This window comes from Lissotriton vulgaris, chromosome 7, assembly GCF_964263255.1.
Source record: "Lissotriton vulgaris chromosome 7, aLisVul1.2, whole genome shotgun sequence".
In the NCBI taxonomy this organism is placed as follows: Eukaryota; Metazoa; Chordata; class Amphibia; order Caudata; family Salamandridae; genus Lissotriton; species Lissotriton vulgaris.
The window spans coordinates 1,636,815,205-1,636,833,340 of record NC_141695.1 but is presented as its reverse complement, the minus strand read 5'-3'; the positions used below and the strand labels follow the sequence as shown (position 1 = coordinate 1,636,833,340).

General features: G+C 40.1%; 1 protein-coding gene across 4 annotated transcripts in view; it reads left to right on the top strand.

Moving 5' to 3' along the window:
- Window positions 1-532: 532 nt before the first annotated feature.
- The window catches only part of ZMYND8 (zinc finger MYND-type containing 8), a 417,579-nt gene continuing 399,975 nt past the window's right edge, over window positions 533-18,136 (top strand). For all 4 annotated transcript variants that reach the window (XM_086932602.1, XM_086932601.1, XM_086932600.1 and 1 more), the window contains exons 1-2: window positions 533-1,389; window positions 6,875-6,945. In XM_086932602.1, the coding sequence (XP_086788728.1) occupies window positions 1,376-1,389; window positions 6,875-6,945 (85 nt within the window). In that variant the 5' untranslated portion in view covers window positions 533-1,375. The remainder of the gene's footprint in view (window positions 1,390-6,874; window positions 6,946-18,136) is intronic.

The following is an 18,136-nucleotide window of genomic DNA, read 5'->3' as shown; positions in this document are numbered from 1 at the left end:
AATGATATGCAAGATGAAAGTCCAGGTCTGGAATATATGGTTCTCAAGACATGGAATCATATGGTAACTCGAGTCGCAAAAAACGAGAAACACATGGGTTAATGTCTTATATACCTGAACTAGTTGGAGTCAATATTATAGCTCACAGAAAACAATACCATCCAGAGACGCATAACAATGACCATAGATCCTAATGCAAGCAAGAAAAAAATTCCTCCGGCCTCCAAGCACACAACATATCATGCTGAATTTTAGAAGACAGCCATATGGAGGGGCCCCTTGCATCTTTTGCGCCCTTTGCACTGCACCTGCTGAGCTGTTGATAGCTTCACCCCGGAAAGTGTTTCATGCAAGCATATTTTATGCCTGCATTTGTTTAAATGCTAAATAAAAAAAAAAATGACTGCCAAAGAATAAAAAACTCGTTTATTGGAAAGTGTAACTATTTAAAATATAAAACAGCGTATAGGCCAGAATACCTCTCCTATAAACCCAGCGTGGTTTTAAAGAGTAGCCCTCTCACGGGTTAATAGCGCACGAGCTGCCTCGATCTGACGATGAAATGCCAGAGCTATTTTCACCCTCCTCGGCAGGAATATGCCTCGGGGGAGGGGGCAGGGAGAGCGTCTGGGCTGTGCTGACTGCAAACCTCTGCCAGATTTTTAGAAGCGATTTGCATCGGAAATTCTTTTCAAAATATCCTTCTAGCGTTAAAAGTGTGCCTGGAAGCGTGCAACACAAGTTTAGTTTGGGCGTTTTAATAATCCAACTGCGAGAAACCGGCACAACCATTATCGTAATTTCTCCGTCTCACGTAAACATGCGTTTGAGTACGGCCTTAGCTCCAAATTGCAACATTACCCGGCACATTTGTAGCGTTTCGTTACCTTCCGGTAGCTTCGAGGTGCTAAGTGCAGTATTGTAACAACTTTAAACGATTCTTTCAGTCACCAGTCGCTGCCGTGTAAACATTGTAACTTTAAAAAACGTACACTCACGACGTTGGGATCATTGCAGATGTATTTTACATCTTACATGATCTGTGTGACCCAAGAAACGACCCGTACGTTATTAAAACTGCGTTCCTGACACATTGGAAGAAGGGCTGCTGAAGGAAAGGCCTAGCAGTAAGAAGCCTGTCTCTTTTCTCCTCGCAGAATGGCTCCTGCTCGCCAGAGCCGCACAAAGATAATCACTCAGGAAGTGTTTCGGCCAATCCGTTGACGTTTCACATCCGCACACATGGGAGCAGCCTATGTACGACGAGCTTCTATCAGCAGGCCTGATCATCAAGCCGAAGTGCCAAGCCCTTTCTGTCTGAGAACAGAGTCTGGCCTCCATGTTTTCTAAGTATTGACATAACACTCTTTTAACAATGCATCCACAGAGGTAAGCGTTTTATTTTTTCGTATTTGCTCAGAAATATGTGAATTGTATCTGCTCTGACTTTTTCCTCTGCGATTTGCCGTTCAAATCTCACAGTGCAGCCTGGGGTTTTGTGCAAACTGTTTACAGCTGCTTTTTAAGCAGGTCACATGTCTGGTATTCTGAAGCCACATCTTTAATTTCACAAACGAGCAAAATCTAGCAGGACTTTTCTTTTTGGAAAGAGCAGGGGGGTTGTAAAGATCCTGTTTTTGGCAAGGGGTATTTCAGTTGGAGAAGAAAGGCAGCACTATTGTCTTATCTCCTGTGTCACATGCCTGCTGGGGAGAAAATGGAAGCGGAGAGGTGTTCTGTGAACCAAGAAAGGCCAAGCGAAAGGGCAAGTTTGTCTCTCCAGAACGATAAATGATGCTCCTGGCTTTCTTCTTTTTAGGAAAATGTATCTTTTCACTATTTGCAGTTCTTGAAATGCAATTTTTATGGGCAGTTTTCAATTTTGGGGCCTATATGTGCTGCTGCTTCGTTGTAAATAACCACACAGGATGTATATAAGCGTTTCTAGTAGTTACACGATTTGGGTTTTATAATATAAGCTGCTTTTCACTTGAGATTTGTATTCTTAATACGTTTCATGCTTGGGTGATGTGTTTTGACCATGATGCCAACAGGAAGTCGGGCCTGATGTTGTCCATATTGTTGGAAATAAAATGTGCTTTTATTTACATGCTTCAACATTGCGTTTACTAAATCTAAAAGGCAATGCAGCTCACCACACGGTTGCTGTTTACTGTTGAGTGAATATGGGAGGATTATTTCATGTATTGTGGCTGTGGGGTAATGCGCAGACATTTCCTATGACATGCAACTAGGAATGGGGCTTTACTGTATTTAATGCTAAGCGTGTACCGTGCCAATGATACATAAATGGTAGGTACAACTGTTAATGGTGATTTTGGTCACACTTGGCATGCCTGAAATGCTGAGAGAACCCTATTTCTCAACAGAATGCCACTGTGGCTTGAAGCTCACTTAACATTGTACGCCGCGTCAACGTTTATTAAAATAGGTAAGTGTGCTGAATGTGTTAGGGAATGGCATGTATATCGTTTTTTTGTTTACTATGTGCCAGAGCAGATCACCCTCGCTGCAGTACGTCCGTAATCTGCATAAACATCTAGATGTGTCAAAGGCCTAATTTGGAAAAATTCCAGTGATGCCAAGGCTGTCTTGCGTTGTGCCCAAGATCACACAGTGTCAGTCGAGCAAACACGAATTGGATTCTAGTTCTTCCGGACAGTTTCCAACTGATAAATGCCATTTAAATGCATATACACAAAATACCTTTATGCCAATAATGCCAGATTTGATGAATTCATTGTATTTTGAACCCATCTCCATATGCATTGGACTAGGCCTCTACTTGTTGCAGCAGTGTCTTTAGTGATATATTTGGCATAAGGAGCTGATTGTAAGTTGCAGGTGTTTAAATAAACAAGGCAGCCATACCGTTTTAATTCGGACTTGTTTCTTAGCAACACAAGAAACTGCATAGTGAAAATATGCTTCTTTAACAGCCCTTATTGGGTAAACATCAACAAGGACGTGATCTGTATGCATGATTAAAGAGGCTATTTGCAGTGAACATACGTGACATTCTTTGAATGTTTGGTTTGCATAGTAGCTACAGCTGAAATGTAAACCATTTGAGTGATTTTTTTGATTTTTTTTTATTTGGTATCGAAATCGCTCTGATGGATCAGGATTGTAGTGGTCTGTTCGACTTGTCAGCACTGATGTCCTTTATTAGTCTGCTTGTATTTGCAAGGGGTCACAGTTTTGTTGTTTTTAAAGCGGCAGAATTCAGCCCGGAGTCTGGAAACGCTGCATCAAAATGGCCTCTTTGACTTGTCTCCCCTGAAGGAAGGAAATACGTGGAAGTAGGCAGACCGGATTAACCCGTCACTTGTTGGAACTGTGCACACTGCGTGTAAGATATAAGTGCTTTATTTTTCGACCGCTATCTACCTTTTCTGGTCCGGCTATCTTTTTTTTATTGCCCCAAAACGCTCAAAACGCATATCCCTGCATTGCAGTACTTTAACAGAGTAGCCCAACCAGATGTGCCCCCTTATCGTAATGGAATCGCCGGCCTGGTTTAATACCGACACCTGTAAAACGGGGCTGCACAAGGCCTTCTGGAAACAACTACCATCCCTCAACCACCTTTTATTTGTGTTGCTTTGGGCAGATAGGGTTGTGCTAGTCGCTTTCTTTTAGCACAGAAACTCTTTAGGAGTGTTACTACCCAACCTGGAAAGCCACATTTACTGATGGAAGTAGTGTCATTTTATGTCACAAAGAAAAAGGGGCAGACCTCATTTGAGCTCGGGCCCTGCACACTTTCTTTCAATCAGAGTAGATTTGCAAGCAGCTGAGCTCAGGGTTAATTAACATGGTCAGCATCTCTGTATGTGGTTCAAGTGCAGTCAGTCCCCTGCATAGCCAACTGTTCATACAAATCCTTGACCGGATATCATTTACAGCTCTGTGCTGAAAATAGACTCTGTAAAGAGTTGAGTGGAACTGCATAGTGGGGTAAGATATTATTAATTGTAACCACGTTTGCATAAAGCTTTATTAACAAACTGCACGAGTTGCAAGCCAAGGCAGGGTCAAAATTGACATAAAAATTGTTATATTCGTGGCTACCTGGTATACAAAGTGTGTTACAGAAGTAGAGATCCGCTCAAGAATGATGTTTTATTCCATGGGTAATGACATCAAATACAATTATTATTTAACATGTATTGAAAGAGGACATCGGTCATTTTCGGTTATCTTCAATCGTACTAATGTAAGAATTTACTGGTTTGATGTTGTCAGTTGTCTTACACTTTCTAGACTTCATTTAATAATTTATTTTGCATCTACATGTAAAAATTATATGTAAAAGCCATGTCAAATCTCTTATACCCATGTTTTGAACTTGTAAATTCAAAATCTTTTTTTTCCCCTCCAAAATGTCTTCATCTGTGGCATATTATTTTAATGAGTGCAACAGTTGCAGTCCTTTCACTTGTTACATTGTGCATGGCCCTTTGACGTAGTTCCCAAAGTGCATAAAAATGCTTTTACGTTCACTGTTTTCTTTTTAAGTCTGACATTTGGTTCGTTTTGCACCGTTTGCATTATTCCTCATCTTGAATGATACTCGCTCCCCCAGACCCTGGGCTTCCTTCCTTCTTCGCCCAGTGACTGTTGTAATATTGTAATTATTGTTTGCACAGTTGAAACAGATTAACAAAAGCTAAAGTTGTATGTCAGTTGTCCAGTGCTGTAACTCATGGAGAGCACCTGACACAAAGATATTCCTCTGGACGTTGTTTAAACGTATCACTGGAAATCTCTTATTAACCTTTGGCTTTGGCAAAAATCAGATGCAAAGATCAGCACGTGCATGTGAACGCTGAGATTGTCAGGTGTTCTCTGCAGTTTGTCTCTTAAAGGATTGCTTTGAAAAACCCCACTGCTGTTTACAAAGGGCAACATGGGAGCTGCTTCCATTTTAGTTACAGTACAGGAATGAAGCAGTGTTCTGCTGGCAGACGCCATTTTAAGAAGCCTGCATACATAGAATAGCCACCGGTGAGTAAGAGACTGGGTGAGTGCTGAAACGAAGCTGTGGGATTATTGAGCCGTGGAATGCGTAGATTCGGGTTAATGCAGATTCTAGTATTATTCAGTCATATTTGCAAATTTGAAATGGGTAGCAGAGTGTGGAAGGCGCTGCCTGGAGAGAGCAGGTCATTAAACTGCAAAATGGCATGTAGTGAAATGGTTCCATAGCCTGTGGTTTAAACAGGCGTCATATTAATTTATATCTGCACGCTTTACATGAGTGAACACAGCAGTGTGAATCTCAGCTTTGAAGACAGTTACACTGTTTAACAACATGTAGCAGCTCCATTTTTTTCAGTCCTGGAACGACGTCGAACAGTAATCTCATGTTTTCTGCACATGTAACAGATGACAAGGACTTTCCCTACCAGGGACTGTGCATAGCGTCTATAAAATGTAGTGACAGTTTTTGTGGTGTAGAATGTTATTGTTTTCCCTGCATTGTTAACATCCCCATATTTCACCAAAAGGAGGTTTTGTGGTGCAAAACCATTTTGCACCTATTCTTTCACCGTGCACCTCCACTCAGAATATCAGTGCAGTCCTCTTCCAAGAGAGGGTGGCATATTGTTGTGCATAATGACTGTTCATTCTTGTGAAGACCTGTGCTTTTAGTCACCATGTTTTTTTGGTATGAAGTAGCTGTACGTTTTCAGTGGTGTGTCTGCAGATGTGATCTCCCCATCCCCCTCCCAGAACGTGAACCATGCCCAGCTGTTAAATGCAAATCACGTGAGGTTTCTTGCCTGGACCATTATGGCTTTAATTGAAACGTCGAACCAACACCCACATTTTTTTTAGGCGTTAGCATTTAGCAACAAAAGCATAGTCATGGAAATGGTGGACAGAAGGATTGTTTCTCTGCTTCTGAACATTGTGCTCACAGACCCCTTTCTGGAACCTCATTGATAACTATAAGTATTCATAAAGATTTGACACTGAACATAGGGGAACCCATTGTGTCCTGTGAGCTGCTTAACCTTGCCTGTGCCTTTGACATCCATTGTGGGGGAGGGGAGGAGAAAAGACACTGAGCTTTATTTCCATGGTGAACCTGATAATGCAAATGGCTGTTTTTTTCCCTTTTGTACAAAAGAAGCCCAATTTCCCTAGTGCCGAGAATATATTGTTTTTTCACCCAAAAAATTAACCAATGAAGCACTGCAGCCATGTTTTTTTAAACAAATATGTTATCGTTTATTCGTTTTGTTTAACACCCCAATGCCTGTGCAGGGTTCCTTTACAGTAATTCAGAACACCCTGAATGTGGCAACCAATATGTAAAATGTGCAAATCATTACCTCGAAAGACACGAGAGTGTCCGCCTCTAGCAGCACAGCCTCAGCAGCTGATAATGTGTGTGGCTGCAGCTGACTGTTTATTATCTGAACATATTTCTCAGTTGAACCTTTTTTTTTTTTCTTGCAATGAAGAGAGATGCAAACAAGTGCTGCTTGTGCTTTCTAAGACAATGCAATGATATAAAATGAGAAAAATGCATTGATCAAAAGCGAACATTTTTTTACCTTTTTGGTAAAAATCCACTGGAAAGACATTATCATTAAAGGATGCAGCCATCATGTCTTCCTTCCTGGTGCCCGCAGAGGTGTGTGTAGCGGCTCCCGTAGAATTATTGAGCTGTGGAGGGTTGTTCGGAGCGGCTCTTTAGTTCAGCTTTTTCAGTCAGTGCCGAAAAGGTCAGTTAGCACATTAAACACGGTTTCTTTCCACAATTTAGGTAGCTGCTTGCAAGTGCAAACACCGAGCATGTACATTTATGCCTTGTGCTTATTTTCTTACTCTTTTGCAGCTTGGCTGAGGAGGAAATAAAGACGGAACCAGAGGTGGTTGAAAGCATGGACATCTCCACTCGATCCAAAGGTAGGACAGACTCGATTTTTATTTAATATGCTGCTAAAAACATTGAATTTCAGGTCTTTTGTTAGACCTGAATACTAGGGATTCCGTGGATGCAGGAAAAGCGAATGTGGAGAGATTTATTATCGCCTAAGTAAAACACATTTCGAGATTGCACTTTGTGTTTACCCACTGTGCTGTTGTGAATGTGCAATTAAGGCCATTTACTGTGTGTGTAGAAATGCGTTAACTGTTACTGCCGTGTTGCATGTTTGATATTTGGTTAAGTTACGTGTTGGTCTAAGAAAATAATACATTTATTGTCCAAGCACCCTTTCCAGAGACAGAATTCTGCTGTGTGTGGTACAGTGATTTGTGATATCACTGAGAAAGCAACCATTTTGATGCATTATGTTATAGGAACTTACATGGTACATACTCTGGTCTGTAATTTCATGTTTATCAAGATAGGCTATTACACATTAATTTGTCATTTTTTGATCGTGCAAATGTGTCTAGTTCATTTAGTGAGAATGCTGCACAGGGTTGGATAGTTAGTGATTTCAGCATTTTTTGTGCCACCAATATTTTTGTGCCACCAATATTTCCGAAAAATGAAATATTTGTTACTAACAAAGTTTGTAAGTTAATGGTACTTCCTAGAGCCCAGTGTACAGAGAGGGCTGACAATGCCGGTTTTGCATTTTGATTGATATATTTAGAGATGGACCAGAGAAAGTATCTTGGTGATTACAGGTGCTACTGGCTATCAGATGCTTTTTGTTTTGGAGTCAGGTAGGGTAACATTTGAAGATACATGTGGCTTCAGCATCAATACATTTAAAATTGCTGGCTCCACTGGGAGCCAATGAAGCTTCCCGAGTGCTGATTTTTGTTGTCGGGCTGGATTATGAATATTAGTCACACAACACAGTTGGCTTTTTGGGAGACCTGGTTGTTGGTCACAGCTGTAATTTATAAATGATTGCACAAGAGTTCGTATAATCTGAAACTTTGATATTGGAGGTGATTCATTATGTTTTTTTTCAGTTGGATTCTTAATTTGCAGGCCTTCACCACAGCTTCAGTTTGTTTTTACAGTAATAAATTTGATTGCAACTGCTTGGAATTTGAGTTCAACACTGGTGAGAGAGTTTTTTTGGGATCCTTTTTTCTCCTACCGGTGGAGATCCAGGCCACAAATTAGCAGCGAGGAACTTCAGTTTTGGACTTGTCTTAAGAAATAACCCAACCCAGTTCTCTGTGCTCCACATCCCATGCTTCCCTCTTAATATATTTGATGGAGGGGAAATTCTCATGGGTAGGTCATGTGCCACAAGATCCTCGGTTGACCCAACATATCAATTAAATGAGTTGGGACACTTGGGTCACACTAAAGATGTTTCATCTTGATTCACAGAGATTAAAGAGACAAACAAAAATAAAATGGCCCCTAAGGTGTGTCAAGGAATACCAGGCTTAGTCTAGCAAAGCAGCATAGACAGCTGAAACCTGGCCGAGAAGGATTACTTTTCCCAGGTCACCAATATCTGGTTACTTGTGATTGGTGAATATTGACATTACTCATTCAGAAAGGGTTTAGGAATATTTGGGAATAAGAAAGTGTTAGTTTCATTACATTCTATCCTTAAATATGAGCCAGTCCAAATTGCTCCCATAATTTCATACATGGTTATATTTGCAAACACTAGTAGCTAAATATTCTCCTACACTCTGTGGTTGCTTTACTTTCAAGATACAAGTCATTTGTATAATTGATTCAAGAACTGACCACAGGACATTTAAAGAAGTGCAGAAGAATATGGTGAATTCTTGAAGAGGTGGAGGATGATGCTTTTAAGAACATACACTCCTGCAGCAATGAATCCAAAATGGCTCGATGTAGACACCATCAACTCCTTTCACCTTGCCAGTTAAGGACCTCTTTGTTTAAGGAACTTTAGCTGTTGCCTAATTATTGAAGAGTAGCCAATTCAGCTTTGTAATCTGAAGAATCACTTCTGTTTAGATACTTTAGGGTGCATCCAAATATGCTGAGTCCACAATCCATGTCTCAAAGGCAAGCCAGGAGGTTGTCTAAGTGAATGGACCCACGTTAAATATCAGGATAATGTTGTTGTTCTACATATAAGATTGACACATATTTATGACTACTAATGATATCAAGGATAAGTATGCAATAACAGTGAGCTTTGTGGACTCCACTCGGGTTGGTTAACAGACGTTGGAAGCATTGCAAATTAATATCGGCAGTGTGGTTGTCTAGAAATGTCAACGTTTGGTCAGAGTGATCCTTTTCACCTGTATATATGTGCGATAATATTGTTAAAGATATCAAAGCACTCAATGGAAGTCCAAGCACAGTTAGTCCATTCTTCTAGATGTATCAGATCGGATGCCAACATTATACTTGATGAGTGTTAAATAAGAGGCAGGAATTTGTCAAGGTTCTCCACTTAACCTTTCTCTCTGAAAGCCATAAGCTGCACGAGGTACACTTCCCATGAGTATATGGGTATAGTCTTACTTTATGACCGTCTATGAATCCTAAAATACATATATATATATATATCTTAAGTGTCTTTCAAGATTATATTTGAGGTCTAACACCGTTGTTCGATCTACTTGATCCTCAGCCTTAAACTGTAGCAGAACTACTGTACTGCACCCAGTAGTTACAAAGGACGCTCTACTCCTACAAGCTTAGACTACAGAATATTCGTGGCCTTCCAATTTCATTGAACTACGAATTTGGTCGTCAATTGTTTTATTTTACCGCAAAAGCCCAGCCACAAATCTCTGGTGGATGTGGGCAAAGACTTCTGTTGCTTTTGTTGTGTTCGAAAATCAGATTTTGGATCTTCAAATCTTTTCTGCTTGTCAAACTTAATGCCAGGATATTACTACCTATTTAGCCTTGAAGGAGTCACTGTGTGACAAAACACGTGTCAGCTGTTCTGTACAATTACTTGGTCTTTTGTCTTCAATAAATCACTGATCTGATATACATCTACAAGAATCCTTATTTTATGGACTGGCTGTGCTTAGACTTCCATTGAGTACTTTGGTATTTTCATCTACAGTTTTTACACAGAGTAACTTGGGGACTAATGTGTGTTGGGACCCCTGATAGTAGGGTACTGAGTACCATAATGCCCTCAACATATCAACCTGTTCAATTGATAGACAATCCACTTACATACAATTGTACAGAGAGGTGCAGTCTTTTAACTACTACTTCCAATTAGTTTGTATATGTGGGTGATAATGTTTGCTCCCTTGTCTTATAATCATTCTGTTTGGTAAGGTGTTGTCCTGTGGCATTCTTCCTCAACCAGTTGCTCCTTTGCCAATCTTAACATGAATCTATATTGTCAGAGCCTCATGGTGTATGAGGCTGGCAATTCTTCATGTTTTACCTGATGGTCACCTCAACAACTCAGAAAGTTATCCACTTCATTTGCTCTAAGAAAAGACTAGTTTCCATATGATCATTGCGCTAATGGATAGTTTATTCAAAGGCCACTGCTTGTCATTTCCATTAACCAGCTGTTCCATTCATGACTGTCTTTTATCTAGAGCTTTACATAGTTTTTCATATCAGTACCTAGAAGTGTAAATACAAATTACCGAGTTCATATGCACCATAGACTCAAGTGTGTAGTTGCTACAAAATCAGTTGTTAAAATATGTTTTATTTAGTTTATGGTGTGGGTGTTTCCATAGTATAATACATAACATGTACTGGCTTTGCTTGGAATCTTTTGAAAGAACTTCTTTGTGCATAAAATCTATTATGTATAAACCTCTTTTGTCACTATCTCCAGCATATGTCCTCCTCACACTTGTGCTGGCTGTTGCCTCCAAAGTGTATTTTCACAATTGTAACATTTTGTAGTACTTTGAAGTATTGTAGTGGGTGGCAAGCCTTTGAGAAACTGTTCACTGCAAAAGTGGAGCTCAAAATAAATATAGCTGATTATTTTCACACCTGCTACATGGTATTTGGACTTGATTTCCAATTAGTGAACGCACACTTTCGGATACCTCTTTGTTGCTGTCCCTTCTAAATTCTACTTTGCACTGCGCGTAAAACTCACAGCACAAAATCAAAAGCCCATTCGCAGAAGGAATCAAAAGTAGGGGTTATGATTGATCATACCTCTCCTTTTTGACAGATCAAGGCTTTAGCATCTCTCAGCCTATTGCTAACTAATCCCCACTTTACTACAGGCAGCCAATTATGGATGTACAAAGTTATTTATGCCCCACCTAACTAATCTAGCAGTCATGTTTACATTCTAATGTAAAGCGCACAGGAGGTAGACCGTGTCCTTGTATGACAGTAGTAGATTGTTGACAAGTGTATTGTGACATTGTAATTATATTTGCCCCATCATATGTCATATGGGTTTTTCTATTGTAGAGGTGTGACCGAAAATTTTTCAGGTGTTGACTACTGGAAAAATCAAGGGATTTAATGGTACCCAAAAGAGCAAGTTTGAACAGCACACTCTTTAGTGGTCCTCATGTTCTTTGACTTAGAGGGATGAATAAGTTAAATGACCCCAATTGGAATTTATCCTTGTAGTAGAAGATGGACTTGGATTGTTAAAGCAAACACGATATTGAAACTTAAAGCTTTTCATGGTGCAAAGATTGTATATCTGAGATTTATTTGTTCCCAATCACTTCAAACTTTTGACGAACAAACTGATTTTGTGCTTCTAAAATGTATCGCAGGTCAGTTCAAGCTCCTATTTTTTTAAATTTTACATTGGTTTTCTATAGCACCACTTCACAAGATGGTATTAGAGCACTTTACATGTAACAATAGCTGCTCAGACATAACAACATTAGAACATTTATGAGTTAGGGAGGTCAGAAGGGGAGGGAATGGGTGGGTGGATGTAAACGATAAGGGATCTTATCGAGAATTACTAATATGACAAGCGCCAGTATGGCATAGTACATATTCGAAGTCGCCAATTTAGGGGGTTGGAACTTACATATAAAGTCACGTGAATTAGGTGGAGTAACTTATATGAAACGTTCTTAGTTAAGGTATCTTGTGAATAGATAGGTCTTGCCTTTTTTGTGGAACAAGAGCATATCCGGAGCAGTTCTTAAATTGATTGAGAGGGTGTTCCAAATTGTAGGTGCACATCCGGGAAAGCATTGTGTATGAGCTTGCACTGCTCGGAATTCATGGGTCCCAGAGCACTGGAGTTCTTCCTGCCGGATTTTTTTACACCGCAAGAGAATTTCATAAGCTCTGATTTGTAAATTGGCCAGCGGAATAGTATTTTTCAGCAGCAGAGTTTTTAATGTGATTTTGTCTTCTCGGGAAAGCCTGTGAAGATCATTCTAGATGGGGGAAATCTGGCCTTATTTTCTTTGGTCAGTGATTAGGCTTGCTGTGGAATGCATGGCATGACTGCTTTGATTAGAAGTGTGTTGGTTGGAAGTTCAGTGGGGGTGGCATTGCTTTTGTTCAGTCTGTTAATAATGAGGGTTTGAGCAACAATCTTTAGTTTATCATTATAGAGTAATTGTTTAACTCTTTTTAGGTGGTGCAGATAAAAGATACCCTTTTGTTCTAGTTTGCTGAGGTGGTAAATGTGCTATTGATTATGAAGACAAGTGTTTTGACATGTATTGCCAGAGAAAACAGACACCCATAGTCTTTAAGTATGGCAGTTAAGCCTGGTTCAATTTTTAGTCTTCCCTACTAGACAGTGCAATATGTCTGTTGGCAAAAGATCAACTGTCAGCTTGCAGTGGGCTTAGAGCCCACTCATTGCATGTTATTGGTAGGATTCACTGCCAATCTCATTTGCTTGCTTTCTATTCTTCAGCGGAGTGGACTTTCCTTCCTTACCTTGTGTTTATACCTCCCCTGTATAATAAACACTTAAACACAGTTCTTGCACCCTTCCACTGATTGATTTTTCAAGCACTACTTTTTCTTTTGGGTTAAGCACTCTTTGAGAGTGCATGCGTCTTTCCAGTTTTTCCCCCATCTACTTCTTTCCCCTGGCTGTACTCTAAGTTGATCTCTGTCTCCCATGTGCTTCTTACCTACTCGCTCCATGTTGCACTCTTCCTTGAGTACTTCTCCCCCTGCGTTGCTTTCTTACCTGTGAGCTTCTCTATTTTGAGGATTACATTTCAAGAACTTCTCTGACACACAGTTGAATTTCAAATCCCAGCCTCTTTTGAGAGTTGTGATGTTCTTTAGAGGGGATAGTTTTAAATCTAATTATGTGCCATCTGCTTAGTGGGGCAATTCAATGTTCGAGTTTTGAAAAAGATGACTAAGAGGTTCCACATAGAGGTTCAGAAGCCCTGGCAATAATACGGATCATTGATTTGAATTGAGATTTCAAGTCTCCTAACTTTATTAGGTTTGAGCAGCCACTGGCATGTTTAAGAGTTTTATGATTAACTGTGTGGAAAGCGAACAGCCGGTGTCTTAGACTTAACAGGCATACATCGCTGATGTACTGTATTTGCAGAATATCTACCAAGTCTTACTGTGGCCCTTTCTGTGCTATGCTTCATTTAAATTCTGATTATGTCAGTAAAATAAGATGGTTATAATTAAAGCTTTTTTAGTTGTGAGGCTGCACATTTCTCCATGGACTTGCAAAACCAAGGCACCTGGGATGTAGCTTTGCACACTTCAAAAATTAAGTTTGTGTATTAGTGACCCTAATAAAGAAGACTGCTGCTGGGCAATCAAATGCAAAATGTATTTTTAAAATTTAATACATGGTCAGCTAAAATTGCTGACCTATGTGTATTGACAGTTCTTACCATGACTCAATAAAAAATACCAACCATTGCTACGTTTCCTGAAATGGGATTTACAACCCGTTTCAGATTACAAAAAACCCAGGATGACCATGCCGATTGATAAGATCTGAAAGTTCTCTGTGCCCAGGTTTGTTTGAATTGTGCAGCTTCTAGCGAAATGCCTTGGGTTCTCAAGGTCACCCTGAAATTCTCCACGGTTCCTGAGTGAGGAAATCAATGAGAATCATATTGTGAGGTAATCCTTGGGGTTGTGCAGGAGGATGGAAAAAGAAAGGCTTAGAATTGGAAAATCAGGAGATGGTTCCAGTAGAGTTGGGAGTCAAAGTTGAGAATTTCAAACACATTTTATCAACACTAATATTACCTCTTTGTGTTGCGCACAGCCGTGGTCCATGCAGGTAACAGTGGTGGGGCCGAGAAAGGGATTTTTTTTGAGGGACGATGTAGAGGGGAAATTAAATAAAAAATAAATAATTTTCCCTCTGCATCGCCCTCGAAATCCCCCCCCCCCCCCCACTTACCCGGCCCCACCGGTGTTACCTGCACGGACTGCGGCTGGTTGTGCATGAGCTAGTACTCTGGAAATAATCATGAAGAGAGAAAATACAAAAGTGAGATTATTCCGGGTGAAGGGCATCCGTGGTGTGGCCAGAGGATCTGGTCTCCAGCTGTAAATAGAGGGAAGATGGGTATTTAAGTGAGAAGCAAACAGACCTAGCGAGAAGGGAACCCAACAAGAATATTGACAGACACAAATGCCAGGTGCTGGAAGCCAGAATGTATCTGGAGTACCCGTCTGCCTCAGTGTTGATATTTCCCGATATATACTCGCTTGAACTGAAATTTTGTGTTACATGTAGAATTCCCAAAACCCTTTTGTATATTCTGATGGAGGATTTTATTTGGTTCCACCTAGATGATTGCTATATTTGACAGCTGTTAGATTGTCTATCCTTAATAGCACCGCCCAATTTATTTTGTCCTTTGCAAATGTTCTGATTGAAAATTATTCTGCAAGTATTACTTTTTTTTTTTTTGATAATCAAATTTTATTAGCATCTTATTTGAGAAACAGAACAAAAACCTGTGTATATCAGCATGAATATACAATAGCCATGTCCAACAAACCACGTTATCTGGCTCTATGGAGTGATAGGATAGCTCCTTATGGCCATACACAGGGTAACATGTGCTTTCACTTTTGGAGGGCAACATGACCGTTAAGAAGGCAGCAAATTCAACCACTTGCCCCATATCTTCTGGAACTTCCTCGGACATCCCCGGGCCTCGAACTGAGGTTCTTCTTGGGTGGCACACCAATCCACTCGTCGTCGCCATTTCCGCAGGGTAGGGGACCTGGTGCTTGCCCACGCCGCCGTTATGTCACGTTTGGCAACTGCAAGGGCTGTGCCAAAAAGAGGCAAGTATTTTTAAACAATTGACATATAGAAAGAACTACTGCTTTGACTATGTCCCACCAGTCTGTATTCCATAATGTCATGAGCCCGATCCTGTCAGATTTGCGTCAGACAATAATACAAGATCTGGGGCAGAAGCTAAACTAGTTCTTCTGTTTAAAGCTTACAAATGGTCTGACCACCTTTGGAGTACTTGGATGGAACCCTGGTTCAAAGAAATAACATTTTGTAGGATAGGCCTTTTTGGAGATGTTGAATCATTAGCCTTTTGTAAGGCTCAGTAACAGAGGGGAGTTGCAAAGATCGCCTTTCTTCAGGAGGGCAGCAGACCCACTCTCCGTGCTAGTATTCTCAACGAGATTGTGGACATTTTTAGAACAAATTGAATCTGGTTCTGAATAGATTATACCTTTTGACTGAGGCAGTCGTACAACTGCTTTATGGGAATCTACCAGAAACGCAAGGAAATCTATAGTCATGGATGGGATTAAAGCATACCCTCCCAAATTGATTATGAATCCTAGAGATTGAAGTAGGGAGATTGGTATAGATTGATGTTAATTAGCTGTAGATGCGCTTTGAGCCATGATCAAAATGTCATCTATATAAATTATTAATCTGATGCCTTGGTTCATAATGAAGCGACCACCGTTTTATTATAACTTAGTAAAGCACCAAGGCAGGTACGTTGTGTTTCCTGTAATTCTTGTGAATGGGGATTGTCAGATATGCATCTTGTAAATCTAAGAGAACCATTCAGTCTCCTGGAATGAGTGCATCTCTTAAAAACAAAAATAGTTTCCGTTTTGAAATACCGGTAAACCTCAAATTGATTGAACTGTTTGAGGCTTATTGCGGGCGTATCTTTTAGTTTTTCTTTTCGGCTACAAACACATTTCTAAGGAAGCCTGAAGGATTTCAAATAGTTGGTTGAATACCTCCTTAGAGAAATAATGTTTTAACTTCTTGAGACAATAAGACTTTGGTATTGTGAGAAAACCTAGTGATTGCAGTGGTAAGGGCTGATCTAGGGGCGCGTTCTATTGCATATCCTTGAACCGGTGTTAGAGCCCACATATCCTTCGTTATGGACTTACATGCATTCAGAAACTTTGAAAGTCAGCCACACAGAAGAAGATGGCCAGAATTTGCACTTACTGGTGACAGCAGCCTCTGCTCCTCTGAGAATGGAATTAAAAATGGCATTCCTGATCTGGGTAGTAGGAACCTCTGTAGAAACTGAATCAAGAGTTGAAACAGCAGGTAAAATGGTTACTGCGTCTGCCAGCCCTGGCAAAAGCATGTTTCCATAAACTTTCCTTAGAGAAGATTGTGCCTTGTCCAATCATAGGTATGATATTTGCTGAGGTCTTTAATAAAAGTTACCAAACCATAGTCCTTTAGCTTGCAAACCTGCCTCAGAACTTGCCATGACTTCTACTTTAGGATCAGTTTTCAACAAGAGACCCTTATGCCTCACAGGACCAATTGCGGCATTGGGATTTCCTTCTAAACAAATTGCCCATTGAGTCCAATAGGACCATTCTTCTGGGTCCAGCCTGGGTTCTTCAGCAATATCCAATATCCTTGTAAGACGACTAATTGTGTCAAGTAGTTTATCTTGGCACACTGGCTAGATTCATTTATACATTTTTGTAGGATCCTTGCCAAATTTACCAAAGAATACCTGCATATTGAGGTCAGCGAATGGAGTTGCAATACTAGAGAGAGGGGGATGGGACATTCAGAACGTAATTATGATCAAGGTTGATTGCCAAAGAGATTTCTAATTTTGACTGAGACATATTGTCCTGTGTGTTCTGAAGGAAACCACTTGGGGAAATTAGGATGAAAAATGGATTTGTGGTCCAACAATCCAGTAGCATCCAAATAATAATATTACTTTGCTGACTCTATTCAACATCATGTGACTACTGCACAGACCTCTTTCTCACAATAGGTACCATCACAATACCAGCTGGGTGGTAATCCAGATGTTCTCTATCCTTTTGTCTAATTGTGTAATTTAACATTAAGTATGCCTTTAAGTTATTGATGGAAACCTAGATCTCGCCAAATACCAACCTGCACAGCACATTGCCTTTCGTGGAAACTCTCACCTGTAGTTCGAGCATTACTTAATAATATGTACCCAGCTTCTTTACTTTCAGCAGACCAGGAGTAACTGTTCAAAATCAGCTTTGAGAACCCTGCCATAAATTCCAAACATTGCACAGGATACCGGGTCCCAATATATCACGCTTGCTTCTCTTAACTCACCCTGTCCATCAAAATGAACCTACTTAACCAAGGCACCACTTCAATTGAAGATTGGATCTGTTCATTTCATACTGTCCTCTGAGATGTGGCTGTCCCTTGTAACAACCACTCCAGTGCTTTAAAAACGTACTGCTTCTCAGACACCTTCACACTGCCAAGACAAAAGTACAAGAATTGAACAAGCCCATAGAAAATCCTAATCAAACTTTGTGCAGTTACTGAATGTTAAAGTTAAGCATCCTACAGACTGTCCCAAAATATATCACGGACAAAGCTCGCCACAAGCTCACAACGCCCTGCCACCCCTTTCTGCAAAAGATGACCGTTTATTGATATGAATTCTTTAATAATGTCCTGTCCTTTTAACTACGTTTTATACTGGTGTTCTCAGGGTTCAAAATATCTGCTACACTCCTGCTAATTGCAGTTCAGCTAAAGAAATATTCATCAACTTCCTGTTCATAGTTTGCACCCTGTTTAATAATAATTTTTTTTAATTAAGGCCTAATGTATTTTTCATAAGGCCCTTTGAGATCATTCTTTTTTTTCCACCAGTCGAAGAACTCTTTACTGTGCTAGTAGATCGCTCAGTTCAAGCAAACCACATGGTTATTCCTATGTTTTATAATGCATCAGAGGAGAGACAAGTTATCTGTAAAAAAAAATATTTTTATTTG